Raw genomic sequence first — 19,756 nt, 5'->3', positions numbered from 1 at the left:
GGCAACCCTACCAAAAGAGCATAGTCTAACTGAGAAAAGATGGTCAAGTGTATGTAACAAACAGTAGTAAGAAAAGGGAGGACAAGGGAAACAGTAATAAGAACATGCATTTATACTGGCCATTTTCACTTTGATGATGAATGATGATTTCTGTTGCATTAGTATCTAGGCCTCAGTGTGGATCAGGATGTGATTGTGCTAGAGACGTTTTAAACATACAATGAAAAAACTGTCCTCTACCACCATTCAAACAAAATTAAAATTTGGAGGCCATTAGTTATACCTTGTTCCTCTTAAATTTGAGAGATGTAGATTTGAGGTTGAAAACACACTCCAGAAACCTTTAACATTGAAACAGGGCATAAAATTCAGTCAAAGCAAGTTTAGTCTGTGATTGACTAAAATGTTAAATGTTTTGTTTATATGTGGCACCTTAGAGACTAACCAATTTATTTGAGCATAAGCTTTTGTGAGCTACAGCTCACTTCAGCGGATGCATACTGTGGAAAGTGTAGAAGATCTTATTATATACACACACAGCATGAAAAAATACCTCCTCCCACCCCGCTGTCCTGCTGGTAATAGCTTATCTAAAGCGATCACTCTCTTTACCATGTGTATGATAATTAAGTTGGGCCATTTCCAGCACAAATCCAGGTTTTCTCACCTGGATTTGTGTTGGAAATGGCCCACCTTGATTATCATACACATTGTAAGGAGAGTGGTCACTTTAGATAAGCTATTACCAGTAGAAGAGTGAGTTTGTGTGTGTGTGCGGGGTGAGAAAACCTGGATTTGTGCTGGAAATGGCCCAACTTGATTATCATACACATTGTAAGGAGAGTGATCACTTTAGATAAGCTATTACCAGCAGGAGAGTGGGGTGGGAGGAGGTATTTTTTCATGCTTTGTGTGTATATAATAAGATCTTCTACACTTTCCACAGTATGCATCCGATGAAATGAGCTGTAGCTCACAAAAGCTTATGCTCAAATAAATTGGTTGGTCTCTAAGGTGCCACAAGTACTCCTTTTCTTTTTGCGAATACAGACTAACATGGCTGTTACTCTGAAACCTGTTTTGTTTATATGATATCTTACCTCTGTCCACAGAGTGGAGCATTTGGGAACTCCCCTCGTTGCCTGCCCCTTTTTTTCTAACCAGAATTTTAATATGTCAGTTGTGGCTTAGACCCTTATAAAGTAACGTGCTGAATCTTGTGTTTGCAGAACTGCAAGCCTGCCAATAAGCTGGTTGGGAGATTGGGAGATGACACCCTAATTTTTGATGGGGGCAAAACAGAGGTTAGCAGTGTTTTTCGTCAAAATCATGAGTGTTTCAGTTTCCTCTTTCCACATCTCTTGCTTCCAGTACAGCACTTTTTTTAAAGATGTAAATCAGTTGTTGAGATGAAGAGGAAAGATGATTCCTGCCATTGATTATGACAGATAGAAGCTGCTTGTTTGCAGTGACCATGTTTACAAATTAGTTGGGAAATTGTAAATTACGTTAGGTCACTACTGGGCCTACTGCTGTAAGAGGAAACAATGTGAGGTAAATGCAGACCCAGATTATGAATATGTATATAAGTCCTAGTAGCCGTTAAACCTTATGCTAGTCCTGTTTGGCTGGATAATGTCATATTATCTGGCATGGCACTTTAGTATTTGGGGATTTTTCCTTCCTTTTTTTGGTATACAGTTGGCTTTGTATGATATTAAGTACTAATAAAACTAAATTTTATAAGGAAACGGGATTTCTTTGGTTAAAGGAAGTCCAAAATCTAAGTTATATAAACATCGTAATAAACACAATGTTTTACAAAATAATAAATAATAGTAAGCTTAAGGTTTTACAAAACCTAGTATTAATAGAAATCTTTTTACAATGATCATAAAACTGCAGCATTGTGATAAAGAAAAATTGACTAAGAAATAAACATGAAACTATTTTTATTGTCCACAATGAATTACATGTAAAAAATAAATTGCATAAATGGTGAAATATGTAATATGCTTTCAGTATTGATACTCTTAGATGTTGTTAACACAGGTAAGGAAGCCTGGGGAGTTCAGATGTGATTTTTAAATGAACAGTGTCCTTTTATACTGCCGCTCAGTGTGTGAGCATTGTTGGCCTGTTTAATTAGGACCACAGCTGGTAGTCATTGAAGAATAATGTACAAAGGGGAGAGATGTTTACTTGACTGTGTGATATTAGTTTTATACAACTTAGAGAATTGTAGCTATTATTGACATGTGGAGAGAAGGCAGTGCTTGGGAGGAGAGAGTGCGTTATATAGTTCTGTGAAACAGATGCTCTTTATTGTACTCTGTAGTAGGGCTGGTCAAAAAACTGAAAAGACTTTTCTCAAAAAACAAATAACACCACTTTTTTGTGAACTGTGTGGTGTTAATTTGTGTATTACTTTAGAGCTAATTATAAGAGCTGGTAACATGATATTAAGGAGAAAAAAGCTCATAGATAAGAAATGTATGACCATTGCCAATAGCAAAAGTGTCTAGAGTGCATAGTGTAGAAATTATAACCTAGTGCATAACTTTCCTATGTCCCACTGGGAAATAAGAAGCTTTCCATGGTGCATGAAGGGGCCCAATTTCTACAGCATAATTAGGCTTTCATTTATATTTGTGTGTGTGTGTAATAATAACATATATATGTTATAAACTGTGTGCGCACGCACACACATATATATTATACACACCCACCCACATTATTAAGGTTGCAAAGTGTTAGGATTCCCTCTGAGACTTTTTCCACTTGTCTTATCCAGAGCACTTGCCCAGTTCTGGGAGAACACTTTATCCAGTTCTCTGGAATCCAAGAAATCAGTTCAACTCTGGACTCTTCACTGAGGTTTCTTTATTGGCATACAATCAAACTATACTTGAGTTGATCAGGCTCAAGTGTAGGGGGTGGATTCAGGGTACACATCCAACATACGTAATCGTGAGTCGGCTTATATACACGCTTATACTTAATACTATTGGTTAACGCCCTTTATGGTTGGTCTACTAATTTTTTAAACCAATCCCTGTACAGATCATGAACTGTCCATGAGCTGCAAAGTGTCCTAGTAAGCAAAGCTGCAGTTGTAAGCTTATCACACCTTCTTCTTCTTACTGTTTCTTTATATACTGACATGTTATTTACAAGACCACTTTTGAATTTATGCCTTGTCCATTGTTAACCTCTGTTTTCTTACTACTGTTTTCGTTCATTATTCATGCAAAGCCTACACAAAGTCAAACACTCAGTTACGAAATGGCAGAATTAAGGTTGCCTGTGCAAGCTTATTTTAACCTCCTGGTGCATATGCTTATGATACAGTGTTTAATTACATGATCACATACTGTTTTTCCGCAGGACCTTTAGATCTACCACACAGACCTCTGCCACTTTAGCTACCAGAGTAACTGATAGCAATAGTAGGTTGTCATCCTCTATGGCAGTGTTTCCCAAACTTGGCCCTCGGCCCACACCGCTTTCCGCAGCCTCCATTGACTGGGCACAGTGAACCGCGGCCACTGGGAGCTGTGATTGGCTGAACCTGCAGACACGGCTGGTAAACAAACCAGCCCAGCCCGCTAGGGGCTTTCCCTGAACAAGTGCTGTCCCAAGTTTGGGAAACACTGCTGTATGGGGACCAGCACTAGAGGGGGGTGGGATACTCTGCTAGTGAATACCACAGATATTTGCTGACAGCAGAGGAATGGTAAGACTAAGGAATCTTAGATTCTGTTCTAGGCTCTGGAACAGAATGTACTCTAGCGGACACAGACTCCATTCCCCACAAGCATGACTCCTTTCTGCCCGCCCCCCTTCACTTGTCCAGTGTTGTGTCTTCCTCACCGCTGGTTCCTTGTCCCAGTCCCATTCTCCTCACCTAACTAGGCTCAGTGTCCACTCTTCAGGCTTCTGATCCCAATCCTAGTCTCCTTATCCATCAATTTGTTGTTTTACTTCTCCAGACTTCCAGTCTTCTTGTCCAACCCTTTCCAGTCCCACCCCACCCCCCAGCTACTTGCCACCAGTCTCATTGCCCAGCCAGTCCCATTCTGCCCCTCCCCACACACACCCTCAGCCCCTCCATAGATGCCTGTCTCACTGGCATAAATATATGGGAAAAGGCATATTTTCAATTTTTTTTAAATTAAAATTGGTGTTGATTCCTCTTAGATTGCCCATTTTATCACAATTTTACTGGCTGAAGATAAATTTACACATGCCATCAGGTACTTATGGGATATGCCTTCTGTTCCATCTCTCATCTAGTTTTTGGTTCAGTTTCTATTCTTTCCCGTTCTGGATGGCTTTCTCCATTCTTCGGTTTAGTTGTTAGTAGCATGTTCTCTGATATCTGTGTGTACTGCATTTTAATTTCCAATATTTTTAATTGAGGAATTACAAAGAGCCCTTAACACTGATACAGAGCAGACTTACAGTGAAGACTGAAAAGCATCTAAAGAGTATTGGAATTCATATTTTGAAACTGTAAAATATTTATGGGACCCACCAGACTGTACGAACTATAAGGACAGGATTTTGCCTTTAGTATGATTGCTTAACCCAGATATATTATCTAGGAAAGAAATGCAGGTCAGGTTCTTCCATTACAACTTCAGTAAATCTTTGTTGTTTAAACTCACTAACATGAGACCCGGGAAAAAATTATCTCAGATAACTGCAAGATGGTTGCTCTGTAAGTGGAATTTTTATTAGTCTCAAAGTAACAATTTGAACCCTTGTATGCCATATTCCCACTGTCCTCTGTAGGAAGGTTACACAGGCTCTTCTGTCTGAAAGCATTCAAATGGTTAAAGGATACTGCACCTTCTTTTATAGCACAAGTCTCTGAGCTAGTATCCACTGGGATAGTGTAAAAAAGCTAATGGACTCAGGCTTCCAACTAAATTACACTGCATTATATTTACCCTTGTTGTGTGTTCTCTCTCTTAATACAGTATATACTCCTCCTCAGGAGTGTTCCAGGAAAAGCATTCAGCTGCATGTGGATTATTTTATCCCATTTTGTGGTTTAAAAGTTCTCGAGTGTGAAAGGTCACAACTAGTTGTGAACATTGATGCCTCCTAGTAGTTTACAGTAGTGGTACATTAAAAGAGTGGTACATTTGGTAGACAAGTTTAACCTGGATACATTTTGATTGTCTTACAGCTCCATTTAGCAGCCCTGGCATCACTAAAGGGAGATATAGTGGAGCTTAATAAACGTCTGCAGCAAACAGAAAGGGAGCGAGACCTGCTAGAAAAAAAATTGGCAAAGGCACAGGTGAGTGATGGTTCAAGATCCTGGAAATGGTCTGGGTTGTTTTTTTTCAAACAGAGGAAGAGAGATTAAAGATAACATACACTGTAACACTGATATCAGTGGAAAAAAGTTTTAAGAAAGCATAACAAATATTTTTGCCAAAGATGTTAAATGTTTATGTTTTGATGGTAAGTGTTAAAAAAGTCAAGAAATAATTTAATTTAATTGGTTTAGTTTGAAGCCAGAATAAATAACCAGTTGTATTAGAGAACATTTTAAATTATACTGTATCAGGAAATATAAATTACTGAAAGGCCTAGCTGGCTTAGATGATAGAATATAGTCTTCAACTTTAGGTCAGGTTCAAATCCAGTTCAGATTAGTAGTGCTCAGAAGTCATTGCTACTCGATAGCTACTCAGGGGTCTGTGAGAAATTATATGGTGGTCGTCTCAGTCCAGTTTCTAGTGGGCAGATGTCCATATATCTACAATCACCATCACAACTGATGTTCAGTAGAGAAGCTAAGGACTGAATCACGGTACCCTCTGACCCTTAGAAATGGTCCTTTCATGTCAGAATAAAACGGGTAGGAAGGCAGATGTGGAAAACTTGTACTGTTTTCTATACTGTAGTCTTCTTTAGACACAGAATCTTTCTTTTCAGATGGAATCATGCTGGCACTTTTCACATGCCTTACATTTCTAAACTGACTCAAAATATAAAAATATGGTCAGGTATTCATAGAGTTTAAGGCCAGAAAGGACCATTAGATCATCTAATCTGACATATATATCACAAGTCATTAAGTTTCATCCAATTACCCCTGTATTGAGTCTGTTTGGCTAAACCATATCTTCTAGAAAGGCATCCAGTCTTGATCCAAAGACATCAAGAGAATGAGAATCCACCACTTTCCTTAGCAATTTGTTGCAATGGTCAGTGGCCCTACTATTAAAAATGTGTGCCAATTTCTAACTTAAATTTGTCTGACTTCAGCTCAAAGCCGTTGATACTTGTTATGCCTTTCTATTCTAGAATTACACAATATTTTCTCCCTGTGAAGGTACTAAACACTGCAATTAAGTCACTTCTCTATCTTCTTTTTGAAAAACTAAATAGGTTGAGCTCTTAAGTCTCTCACTGTTAGGCATTTTCTCCATCCCTCAAATCACTTGTGTGGCTCTTTTCTGTACCTTCTCCAGTTTTTCAGCATCCTTTTTAAAATATGGATACCAGAACTGCACACAGTATTCTAGTATCTGTCTCACCCATGTCATAGACCGAGGTAAAATCACCTGCCTACTCCTCTATTTATATTTCCCAAGATTGCATTAGCCTTTTTTTGCCACAGCATCACGTTGGGAGTTCATATTGAGTTGTTTGTCCACTATACTCCTAAATCCATTTCAGAGTCATTGCTTTTCAAGGTGCAGTCACCTATTGTAGGTATGGCATACATTCCTTGTTCATAGGTATGTAACTTTACGTGTGGCTCTATTAAAATACATTTTGTTTGAATGGGCCCAGCTTACCAAATGATCCAGATTGCTCTGTATGACTGCCTCTTGTCCTCATTGTTTATCAGTCTGCCAATCTTTGGGTGATCCACTAATCCATCGGAAACATTTGCTTATTTTTTTTAAATGTTTACGATGACAACTCTTCATTTTCTTGTTATCCAGATAAATGTTTACATCTTTTTTTAAGCTCTTGGATTCAATGGTATTTTGTGCTTATGAGTTCTGCAAGCTAATTGTGTGTTTTGTGTTTCTAAATCTCCATTGCTCCTAGAAAAAGTAAGATTGACGTCAGGAATTAACTGCACAACCTCAGACAATTCTGGGTGAGACTAACTTCCATGGCCCTTTTACTCAGTAAAACCCTGGCAGGTAATTTATTGCACTTCTCGCTCAGAGGATGAGAAGCTCCAGGATGAGGTGCTGCTGACAGATAGTACTAAGTCGCATGCTTTTCTCCACAAAAGCTGTCCCAGAACTATTCCAGCAAATGTGCCGTGTTCCTTGAGCAGCTCTGGGAGCAGGACAGTTTCTCACAACACGTATGTTAGTCAGAGGTCTGACACTGACTTACAAGTGTCAAGAGCCCTCCATAGGTCTGCTTTAAGAAAGAAAAAATTTTGAATGGGTCAGCAGTAGGATGTGGCAACTACACCTTCTCTGTAGTCTTCAAGAAATCACATTGAATCTGCATGGTTGCACAAGCTGAAGAAGGTGATAGCTGAGTGGCTTCACAGCTCATCTCCTTACCTTGGTTCATACTGTTAGACATTGGGGCCAATGTGGTACGGTACACATTGTGTATGTTCCAGTCCCGTTTTCCCCTCTGAACGAATTTTGTCACGATTCTTGAAAAGTCTCAAGAACACAGACAGGATGATGATAGTGGCGCATGAAATTTGTGGCCACTTCAGCATGTACATGCACCTCATCTTCCGAAAACACTGCACGTGCAGAATTCTTCTCCAGTGTGTTCTACATTATACAGAGTCGTCTTGACACAGAACATATCTGTTTACTTATATTTTGACTTTACTTCAATTATGCAATGCTGGGGAGAGGTGGCCATCAGAAACAGACTAGAGAGACAGAGAGCTCAGCTCCCTGGGATATTTGTCAGCTATATTATTGGCTATAATGCCACTAATGTTTGTTTGCTCTTTCTCTCTCCAGTTTTTCCTCCACTTGTTGTTGTTACTTGTTTTTGTTTTGTTTTGTTTTTTTGTTCTGGCACTGTAAGTCATTATACTGTAAAATACCTGAGAATTTGGGACCTGGCTGGATTCTTTCTGTCTGGCTGTGCTCTCTCTATCTGCGCACTTCTGCTGCTTCCACCAATACTAGTTTGAATTACTTTCTCATTACCATTTGATCTGACTGACTGTGTATATTAGATCCTTAAATGGAGGCATGCATAGATTCTCATCTCCTGTAGTTTTTAAAAAAGTATTATTTACATAATCAAGTGGTGATCCACAGAGAGGCTAGAGAATACACTTGCTAGCAGCTGCTGAATATTCCTTTTTCACTGTCAGTGATTTGATTTCTTATGTGCCACACCGGATATTACTGCTATGTATATAACTGTAGGAAATTGGGGCACCAGTGCTGGGCATGCCCACTGCAATCAGCACGCCCTAGTAGAGGACTCTGGAGTTCTGGTTGTTGCACACTGGTTAGAGCCAGTTGCCTAAACTGCACCTCCCTATGTCTTCAATCTATGGATCCTGTTGGGATTAACCTACGCTTTCCCACCACTCTGCGGTTAGCGAACATCCTTTGGTCAATGTACAGTGGCTTCTGAAGATCTATAGTTCTTCCACAAGTCCTCCCACTCTAAAAACCAGGTCACCTTTGTGCCGTAGGGGAAGCAGCCATGTCAGGGTCCCCTCCCCACTCTGAACTCTGGGATACAGAACTCTGGGGACCCACATGAAAGACCCACTAAGCTTATTTCTACCAGCTTAGGTTAAAAACTTCCCCAAGGCACAAATTCTTCCTTGTCCTTGGACGAGTACTGCTGCCACCACCAAGTGAGTGAGACAAAGATTCAGGAAAAGGACCACTTAGAATTCCTGTTTCCCCACAGTATCCCCCCAAGTCCCTTCACCCCCTTTCCTGGGGAGGCTTGAGAATAATATACCAACCAAACAGGTAAACAAGCTGAGCACAGACCAGACCCTTGGGTTTTTAGGACACTAAAGACCAATCAGGTTCTTAAAAGCAGAACTGTATTATAAAGAAAAAAGTAAAAGAAGCACCTCTGTAATATCAGGATGGAAGGTAATTTTACAGGGTAATAAGATTTAAAACACAGAAGATTCCCCTCTAGGCAAAACTTTAAAGTTACAAAACACAGGAATAAAGCTTCCTCTTAGCATAGGGAAAATTTACAAGCTAAAACAAAAGATAATCTAACTCATTTCCTTGCTTTATTTACAATTTTTGTAATCTTAGATGCTTATTTCAGGTAAAAAGAAAAGGAGTACTTGTGGCACCTTAGCGACTAACCAATTTATTTGAGCATAAGCTTTCGTAAGCTACAGCTCACTTCATCGGATGCATACTGTGGAAAGTGTAGAAGATCTTTTTATACACACAAAGCATGAAAAAATACCTCCCCCCACCGCACTCTTCTGCTGGTAATAGCTTATCTAAAGTGACCACTCTCCTTACAATGTGTATGATAATCAAGGTGGGCCATTTCCAGCACAAATCCAGGTTTTCTCACCCAGAAAGTCTCCTACTACAGGACAGAGCTAACAAAGAAAATAACAGAACACCACTAGCTGTCACTTTCAGCCCCCAACTAAAACCCCTCCAACGCATTATTAAGGATCTACAACCTATCCTGAGGGATGACCCAACACTCTCACAAATCTTGGGAGACAGGCCAGTCCTTGCCTACAGACAGCCCCGCAACCTGAAGCAAATACTCACCAGCAACCACATACCACACAACAGAACCACTAACCCAGGAACCTATCCTTGCAACAAAGCCTGTTGCCAACTGTGCCCACATATCTATTCAGGGGACACCATCACAGGGCCTAATAACATCAGCCACACTATCAGAGGCTCGTTCACCTGCACATCCACCAATGTGATATATGCCATCATGTGCCAGCAATGCCCCTCTGCCATGTACATTGGTCAAACTGGACAGTCTCTACGTAAAAGAATAAATGGACACAAATCAGATGTCAAGAATTATAACATTCATAAACCAGTCGGAGAACACTTCAATCTCTCTGGTCACGCAATTACAGACATGAAAGTTGCGATATTACAACAAAAAAACTTCAAATCCAGACTCTAGGGAGAAACTGTTGAATTGGAATTCATTTGCAAATTGGATACAATTAACTTAGGCTTGAATAGAGACTGGGAGTGGCTAAGTCATTATGCAAGGTAACCTATTTCCCCTTGTTTTTTCCTACCCCCCCACCCCCAAGATGTTCTTGTTAAACCCTGGATTTGTGCTGGAAATGGCCCACCTTGATTATCATACACATTGTAAGGAGAGTGATCACTTTAGATAAGCTATTAGCAGCAGGAGAGTGCGGTGGGGGGAGGTATTTTTTCATGCTTTGTGTATATAAAAAGATCTTCTACACTTTCCACAGTATGCATCTGATGAAGTGAGCTGTAGCTCACAAAAGCCTATGCTCAAATAAATTGGTTAGTCTCTAAGGTGCCACAAGTCCTCCTTTTCTTTTTGCGAATACAGACTAACACAGCTGTTACTCTGAAACCTGTCATCATTTCAGGTAGAGTTTTAGGAGAGGTTTTTTAACCTGCCTGGTCCCTCTTTCTGTCCCAAGAGAGCACAACAAAGAGAGCACAAACAAAACCTCCCCCCACAGATTTGAAAAGATCTTCTTCCCTTATTGGTCCTTTTGGTCAGGTGCCAACTAGGTTATTTGAGTTTTTTAACCCCTTACAGATAAAGGAGGGATTTTATGCTACCCTTAGCTGTATGTTTATGACAAGCCGTAACTAGTGCCTTGTACCGGACATATTTTTGTGCTTTGGATTCAGCAGAGACGACAGGAACAGACCCTTTACCCACTATATACTCCTGTTGGCATCTCCTCTGACATATCACTCTGAATAACTTCCTACAAATCTGCAAACTGCTGCAAGTACAAACTAAAATTAAAACCACTCTCCTCCCATATCTATAAAATGACTTCCCATCTCCCTCAAGAGCAACCAACTATGTGTCATTCAAAGATGTATGGAGGTCCACTTCTGGTTTTAGTCTAAACCAAACTATAATCCATAGGCAGTGTATGGAGCTTAAGTAAAACACAGTGTGAGAAGATAGTTGTGTCATTTGGGTTCGAATTAATTTGAAGCTTTAAGCAAAGGTAAAAGGGGATAAAAAGCCACACAGGTCAGCACTGAAGAAGAAGTTTGTTGGGACCAGTGCAAACAGAAACAGCCAATGTTCATGAAGCTCTAGTTTAGTTTTAACTGCTGGATCAGACAAAAACTGAAGCTGAGGGAACACAGAAAAATACAGACCATGTACAGTTGGTTTTTGTATAAATGTTTCTTTTTCCAAAGTTGGTTCAAGGTGGTCCTCCTCCTGAGTAGGACTATTCAGGGAATACATTCCTAAAGGACTACATTCCCAAGATGCATCATGCTACTCAGAATTTGTCAATGTTGTTACTCTCTCTTAAAAAAAAAAAATTAAAAAATCAGAGTGGATTTAATGCTAAAATGACCTTGGAAACGAGGGATTTTGTAATTAAGGACTTTATCCTAAATTATTTATTGCTGCTTCCTTTTGGAATACTAGAGCAGTGTGTCTGCTCTACATACAAGAATTACACCTTTCCATCAGGACTACAGTATTCATTTCTCTGATCTGCAGTGATGCAGAGTGGAAGACTAAAGACCTGAACTCCTAGACAAGAGGCAATTCCAAAAGCCATACTGTATGTTCTGATTAGAAGATTCAACTTTGCCATTCCTTTTGCACTCTTCTGGTTTGCTGGATGACATGGAATCAAGATCAATAGTTGAGCTAAACAAATAATTAGAAATAGTACTTAGAGTTTAAGTGGATAGCAAGTAGATGTGGTTTACCAATACTCTCATTCAGCCTCAAGCATTACACAGACTAAACCCCCATACAATTAATTCTTATCCATGTGTCTTGTTAGGAAGGGGCTCAGGCCACCAGAATATTGCTTATATATAAAAGAGACAAGAATTAACTGATGGCATCCTAAAAGCTTCCGCTTGTCATAAATTAAAATACAATATTGTTTAAGCAAAGGTTTGGCTCCTAAGAACTTGTTAGACAAGTTTATTGTTGTAGCTGATTCAGGTGATGGCTTGTACTCTTCCTAAAATATTGTGTTACTGGGATTACTTCCACCTCAGGCAGGTGTCTGAGATTCTAGGGATTTTGTTACTCTAGCACTAAGATTAGGATTTGGTACTATCCTCTAGCTGAGTACAATAAGTGTAATGCAAATGATGATACTGTTAGTGTTTCTTGTACTGCAGGTTGCTACACTTTATAAGCAGTTACACCTACTTGTGCCAACATCCTGAGGTTAAAGTATTTTCTCTTCTCTCTCACTTCACGTTTTTTATTGGTCTGATGATTGTTTCCCAGCACCTCCCTTTTATCCAGAAGATCAGACTTTAAAGTGCCAAAGGTGTTCCCAAGCATGGTAACTTAGTTCTGTAATGAAGTAACCTCTGCAGCCTGTCCCAGAAACCCTGGGTCACTTTGGCTAAAAACTTTACTGGAAACACTTTTTTCTTCCTGGCAGCTATTCTTGATGTGCACACTCCTCCAGGAATCCATGGCTTGTTCTTGTGTCTTCCTTCTCTGCCAAGTGGTACCATTAATAATTCCAGTCAGAAAGTTAGATATGAGACCAAAACAAGGCTGAGGAGAAAGAGAGAGGGTGTGAGGCATTTATCTCATAACTGGAAGTAACTGACATGTGAGAAGAGATTAAAAAAACTAAATATGTACATCTTGGATAAGAAACAACTATGAGGTGCATGAGATAAATCTGATATTTGAAGAATGAGAAACAAGGAGAGAGAGGAATTTAATATAATGAAATGGGGTATAAATAATTGGTGAAATTAATCAAGAGAAACTTTAGGTTGAATATTGAAAAAAATATATATATCATAAGTACTAGTGGCACATTTAAACCTAGGGACAAAAATTGGCCAATAGAGGTACAGTCCTGGGTTGACAGATGGTCTAGATGGTTCTTTCTGTCTCTGGATTCTACGTTGCATAATAGGTTGTATTGTCTCCTTTCGCATACTTTTACCCTTCTCAGAGGAGAATCACTATTGCCTGACAGGAACACCACATCATCCTCCAGGTTGTACAAGGTTTCCTTCAGATCATTCATGCTGAAACCACGGCAAAGCATGTTGGGTCTCCACCTTGTGCCCTTCCTTTTTCTCATTTTCTGTTGCCCCAGGGAGGCCAAAGACCCTTTTAAACAAAAACTTAAAGCTGCTTCAGGTGCATACACTTCCCCTGTTTCACGTTGTTTCCTCTTTGTTACTCACCATATGTCTGTCACCAAGTAAAGATTTTTGTGAAAAATGGTGACTGTGCAATGACTTGAGAGAGTGAGGGAGAGAAAGCAAGCCTCGTGCTGTAGCTGAAGTCCATTAGCGAGAGTCAGTACATCTTCAGCCAAGATAAATAACATTCAGCTTTTCCGTGCCCAGCTTAGAGAGATGAAATCCGGTGTGGTAGGCTTTTTATTTATTGTCAGAAAATTATTGTTAAACCCTCCGTCTGAAATATCCTTTCAGTTTAAAAAACCCCACATTGAGTAGATAACTCACTGAGCTGGAGAATACTGAGACAGTGTTTGTGGGTATTAAAGTGTGTCACAGGAAAGTTGGTTTAGAAAGGTGCAGTAAGCCACTTTTTCTTTCCATTTTCCCTGGGCGTAATCTTTGTCTAGCATTTTTGTTAAACTGTTTAACATTTTTATCTGATACTTTCTTCCCCTGTATTTTTATACTCTGAAGGAAGGACTAGTTATTTGATCAAGTATCAGGGAGATGGGGAGGCGAGGGAACAGAGAAATAAAGCCTTTCGTGATAGTGTATGAGAAGTAAGAGGATATGGTGATGTCTGTATATAATGGCTATGTCAGGTAGCCAGTGTGCGGCCTGAAGGCTGAATGTGGCTCATTGAAGTTCAAGAATGTGGCCCTCTGCTGCCCTTATCTTTAGTATGGAGATACATCCACAGGGGGACAGACTTCATCCAAGAGGAATTCCACTCTGCGAAAGTTGGTGCCTTTGATCTAAGAACAAGATGAATCTCACGGCATAATGGGACATGTATTGTCAGTATCCTGTACCTCTACATTAAAGATGAAGGCAACTCCATTTTGTGTAAATTATATGTGGTCATCATACTTCTAGCAAGAAGCTAGTGCAGTCTTCTTTTGGACAAAGAACACTGTAGAGAACAGTCCTGCACGGAGTGTGGACTAGATGGCTTCACCTATTTTCCATCCATAATTTCTATTATTCTGTGATGATAAATTTGTATTTACATTTTAAAACAATTATTATATACTCGGCCCTTATTATATGTATATATATATCTTTGTTCTTCCCCTCCCTTTCCAAAAATAATAAATACAAATATAATGTATCGATAGTACAGATGATCACTATTGCCTGTCAATTAAATTCTAACATTGATTATCTTGTTAGAAGGTAGATATAGTGTGAAAGTCATTGCATATTTCACAGCAGTTAGAATGAAAAACAACACGACTATTCTGCGCTGTGTTTGTACTCCAAGAATTTAAAAGTATTGAAATGGATTTCTTTAAAAAAAAAAAAAAAGTGGATAATAAATTTTCTGTCAAGCTTAACATCATTTTTCAGTTTGGAGGAAGTTTATTTTCATATAAGTAATGATCCCAAGTCATAAGTTATGAACCTAAGAAAATAGGGGCTATTATGAAAATATTGTCAGACCCCCTAACTGTAGATAGGAATTTTGTGTGTGTTATGTATTGTGTTACTTTACTGTATTTTAATTCCATATAGAGTGATATTCAGGGCAAGTCACTTTCAGTAAAATAAAAATGCAGGAGGATTCATGCAGTAGTTAGTTCTGATTTAGCATTTAGAAATAGTTTTATTAAAAAGGCATTGAATATGTTCAGTTGATGTACCAATGCATAGATCACTGTAAATTTGAGATTTCATTTAATAGGAGCAGTCTCCATTGTGTGACTGCAGGAGAGGCAGGGGCCTGCCTGATTCTTGCATGGGGTCAGAAGCAGGTCAGAAGTCTTGCCCCTTCCAGTCTGCTACCAAGCCTAATTAATGTGTACCATGGCTAGTGCTGTAATTGCAATGCATGTGGCTTCTGGCATCTGGAACCAAGACTAGACTGAATTGAAACGCTGTTGGAGGGAAAGTTAGACAGGGTTGTGTGGAGCATACAGTAATACAAGCAATAGGTCTGTTGTTTCATGGCTCAAATGACAAGCTTTTTATTGTGTTATAAATGAGTAAATTATGCAAAGTACCTTCTTAAACCGAAAAAAGAAAATCCTAATGAGAAGGAAAAAGGCTTACTAACAGATTTTCTAGGCTTTGTCTATTTTAAACATATTTACCCCACTATATTGTTTCAACCAGAATGGTGGAGGAAAAGTGGCAGCCACATTTCTGTTATCTTGTGCCAAAGTCTCTCCTTGATCTCTCATGAAACACTTGGATGCCCCTGAAATGTTTGGGAAGCCTAAGATATATGTCAGAGTGTTACAATACACTGCTTGTGTCTGGAATTGGCACCTCTTGTAGCTCTGTCTGATGGAACAGATTTGACAGTCACAACTTCATGGCATGGTATCTAGCACATCACCACACAATGTCTTGTGGTTTAGGTTTTTGGAGGGATTTTTATTTTTGGCATAGGGTTATTGCGTTCTATCATAAAATCCAGTGCTAGAACACATCATCATAGTGTGATGGCTTTGCAGGCCCCCAACATAATATCTTCTTGTGGGATATGGGAAGGCATGATAACCATGGGAAAAGCCCAGACAATTCTTCCTGGATGACAATCTTCACAAAGACTATAGGTCCCAGTTTGTGATATTCCAGGCTGATCTGAGTGGTGGGTGACACTATATTCAAGATGAGGGCAGCTGCAGTATGGTTTATTTTATTGAATTTAGATGAAATCCTTGGGCTCTTGGCATGTAGCCTGTAAAGCCCTGGGTTGTACCAAGTTAGAAGGCCACTCTAAAGACTATTTTCCTCTCTCTATTGAAAAATGGTGTCAGGATTGGTGGGTAGGGGAGCCATTAATGCACATAAAACTTTGCCTTACATCTAATCTCAGTATGGTTAATCTTAAAACCCATCCTCTTCCTTTGTACTTTGTTTTTTCTGCTTTAGTGTGAACAATCTCATCTAATGAGAGAGCATGAAGATGTACAGGAGCGAACAACACTACGCTATGAGGAACGAATCACAGAGCTTCACAGCATTATCGCTGAATTAAATAAAAAGATTGACCGACTACAAGGAACAACAATAAGGTATTGCAACTCCTATGGAAGTCTGGGCCAAATTCAGAAGTGCTATACACGGTAGTGTACAATATACATTGGGTATGAGTTAATCATAAAAGTTGTGTAGCTAGACTTGCTATGATTGAGTTTCAGTGAGTGTGCAAAATTAGTGTAACATGCATACTAGGGGGGTTGGAAACTGGGCAACAGTAGCAGGAAAAGCAACTTATAGGAGAGTGTAAGGCAAAGCAATCCACTCCCCATTCCCATTTTTATCTTCCTTCTATGCTATCCACAACACAACCAAGACTAAATTAAATCCGTTATAGAGGTGCAACTGAAATTGGCTTCAAGAGTTGCACCTGCTTTCACCAGCAGTTCCCATGAAATACAAAATTGGTGCAAATTGAACAAGTGTTGCATATACTCACTGAATGTCAAAATTTGGACACTCCTCTTTTAAGACGTTACTCAGTAAGTACCAGCTATTTCTTCATGTAAGTTCTAGATTTCACCAAAGAGGAACATTCTTTTCATTTATCTGTCCATATCAGTTGTTGTTAGCTTACTGAGAGGCAAAGGCTTTTTGCCACTTCTTCGTGAAGGAGTTTGCTGGGACCTCACAGTACTTTTCAGGTGCCAAGCTTATTGGGACATGAACTCCTCGATCCTTGGCCAGTTAAGGATTTTAAACGAAAAGTGAAGAGTTCACATCTCCATAGGTTATACTTACTTAAAATTCTCCCCATGTAGCACTGTGTGGGTTTTCTTGCTTATTTTCCTGCATGTTTTTCAGTAATGGCTGTTTCATTTCTTCATCTCACTAAAGTCCATATGGCCATCAAGCCAGGAGCTCTTTTGTTTAAAGTATATGTCCAGGAAAATATTTTTGTGTGAAAGCGTAAACTGGTGTGTCTTAAATTACAGAAGGTAATAATATCCATATATTGTAATTTTAGCATATAAATATAATTGCATTGCATTAATATTATATGAATAGGTAAATCGTGCAAGTTCTTTTGTAGGTAATGATGATGATAGGATCCTGGAAGATGTCTCTGGACAGTACAAACTAGTCTGAATTTAAATATAAAATAATTCATATTAGTCTCTCTATGTGGAGCAACCTCTTTGATCCCATATTCAACCATGCATCTACCTGTATAAATAAGTCACACATTCAGTTCCTCCTGGTCTGTTTTCCAGAGGGCATGCACTCTTTTGAGAATGAAAGTAACTGCCCAAACCATACCCCTTACTCATATAGTCCCACTCTGTAAATGGGCAAAGTCAAGCTAAAGAGTAAAGCATAGGAAGAGCCAGAGTTGCTAGGCTTTTCCCATCAACGAAGGTTGATCCTGTATCAGAAAATGAAGAAAAATTCTGTAAAACCCATCACAGAAATTTCTGGACAGATCTTGAAACCATTAAACTGTAAAATATATTTAAATCATAGGGTATTCTTCTTTGTTGACAGATGCTATAGAAGGTTAAGTATGTGTATATATCTACACAAGATCAGCTTCAACATCCAGAGCAAAGTGGGACACAGAACTGAATCTGACACTAAATGTACATACACTGCACCTTTGAAAGGATGCAACTGTTGCCCTTATGGTGTGCGTGCCCCTGAAGGCCAAAGTGTCTTCAGGTTCTGCTACTGTGATAGAGCACCTAGGCACAACCTCTCCCCACCCGTGGCAGCTTTGGCATTCCACGTTAGTCCTTTGTGCTCAGATCCCTGGACAACACCTCTCTCCACTTATATTTGAATTCATTCCACTGTAATGATAATAATAAATATTTGTAAGCGAATAATTAATTCTTTTTTGCTTTCCTTTAATGGTCATTGTAGCTACTTTTTTCTCACAGACCAATACATTTAAAAAACAACAATGTGTGAACAAGGTGAGCTTCCATTCAGCTTCTAAAGACAGTGGGAAGAAAGAAAATCAATTCTTCGCTCCTGTCATTTCCATACTTTCCTGTAACAGCATGTCAGGCTTCTGCTCTTGCCCCACTCTGTTAGCAGGTCTTGGAACCCTGCAGAAATGTTGGTTAATTACTGCTGCCTCCATTGGGACAGGTGTGGTGCATTCTGCTCCAATCTGAATATAAGGGATGTTGGTGTGGGTTGGGACAAAGAGATTCTAAGAGAGAGTTCCTAGGAGCAACTAAGGCAATGTCTACACTACTGTGGTAAGTCGACCTACGCTACGCAACTCCAGCTATGTGAATAATGTAGCTGGAGTTGACTTACCTTAGGTCGAGTTACCATGGAGTCTACACTGCGGGGTCTCCCGTCAACTTACCTTACTCTTCTCGTCATGGGTAGAGTACAGGGGTCAACGGGAGAGCGATCCGCTGTCAATTTAGCGGGTCTTCATTAGACCCACTAAATCGACCGCCGGTGTATCAATCTCAGTGTCGATCCCGGCTGTAGTGTAGATGTAGCCTAAGTCTGGGGAAGAGGCTTAGGCCTTGTCTACTTTACACAGTTTTGTCTGCAAAAGCTGCCTTTTGCTGACAAACCAGTGGAGGTGTACACACTACAGTGCTACTTTTGGTGGCAAAACTCTGCTGTTTTGCCGACAAAACCAAACCACCTTGATGAGAGGCATAGAGCTTTCTGCAGCAAAGTTAAAGTGACAAAGCGTCAGTATAGACCAGAGGTGGGCAAACTACAGCCTGCGGGCCACATCTGGCCCACGGGACCATCCTGCCTGGCCCCTGAGCTCTCAGCTGGGGAGGCTAGCCCCCGGCCCCTCCCCTGCTATCCCTCTTCCCCCGCAGCCTCGCCACCCTGCCAGCGCTCTGGTCTGCCGCTCCTGCGGACAGCATGGCTGCGAGCTCCTGCTGCTCTGAGCGGCATGGTAAGGGGGGGGGAGGGGTTGCATAAGGGGCAGGGGATCCCAGGGGGCAGTCAGGGGACAGGGGGCGGAGGTTCTGGGGGGGGCAGTCAGGGGACAGGTGGGGGGGGTGGAAAGGCATGGGTGTCCTGGGGAGCCTGTCAGGGGCGGGGGTGTGGATGGGGTCGGGGCAGTCAGGGGACAGGGAGCGCGGCGGGGGGGAGTTGGATAGGCGTGGGAGTCCTGGGGGACCTGTCAGGGTGTAGGGGGGTCCCGGGAGGGGGCAGTCAGGGGACAAGGAGCAGGGGGGATTGGATGGGTTGGGGGAATTTAAGGGGGGCAGTTGGAGTGGGAAGTGGGAGGGGGCAGATGGAGGCGGGGGCCAGGCTGTTTGGGGAGGCACAGCCTTCCCTACCTGGCCCTCCATATAGTTTCGCAACCCCAGTGTGGCCCTCGGGCCAAAAAGTTTGCCCACCCCTGGTATAGACACTGCCATTTATTACGTCAACTTAACTGGCCTCCCCCAGTATCCACA

The 19,756-nt window shown here is 40.5% G+C and overlaps 1 protein-coding gene across 3 annotated transcripts in view; it reads left to right on the top strand.

Annotated features, from left to right (window-relative positions):
* The window catches only part of MCC (MCC regulator of WNT signaling pathway), a gene marked incomplete at its 5' end in the record, with an annotated part of 360,091 nt that overhangs the window by 247,274 nt on the left and 93,061 nt on the right, over positions 1-19,756 (top strand). For all 3 annotated transcript variants that reach the window (XM_084628620.1, XM_084628619.1, XM_084628621.1), the window contains 2 exons: positions 5,198-5,311; positions 16,257-16,399. In XM_084628620.1, coding sequence (XP_084484746.1) covers positions 5,198-5,311; positions 16,257-16,399 — 257 coding nt within the window. The remainder of the gene's footprint in view (positions 1-5,197; positions 5,312-16,256; positions 16,400-19,756) is intronic.

This window comes from Lepidochelys olivacea (genome assembly GCF_965140295.1).
Source record: "Lepidochelys olivacea isolate rLepOli2 genome assembly, chromosome: 5".
Taxonomy (NCBI): domain Eukaryota; kingdom Metazoa; phylum Chordata; order Testudines; family Cheloniidae; genus Lepidochelys; species Lepidochelys olivacea.
Note: the sequence above shows the minus strand (reverse complement) of the source record. Positions and strands in the feature narration are given on the sequence as shown.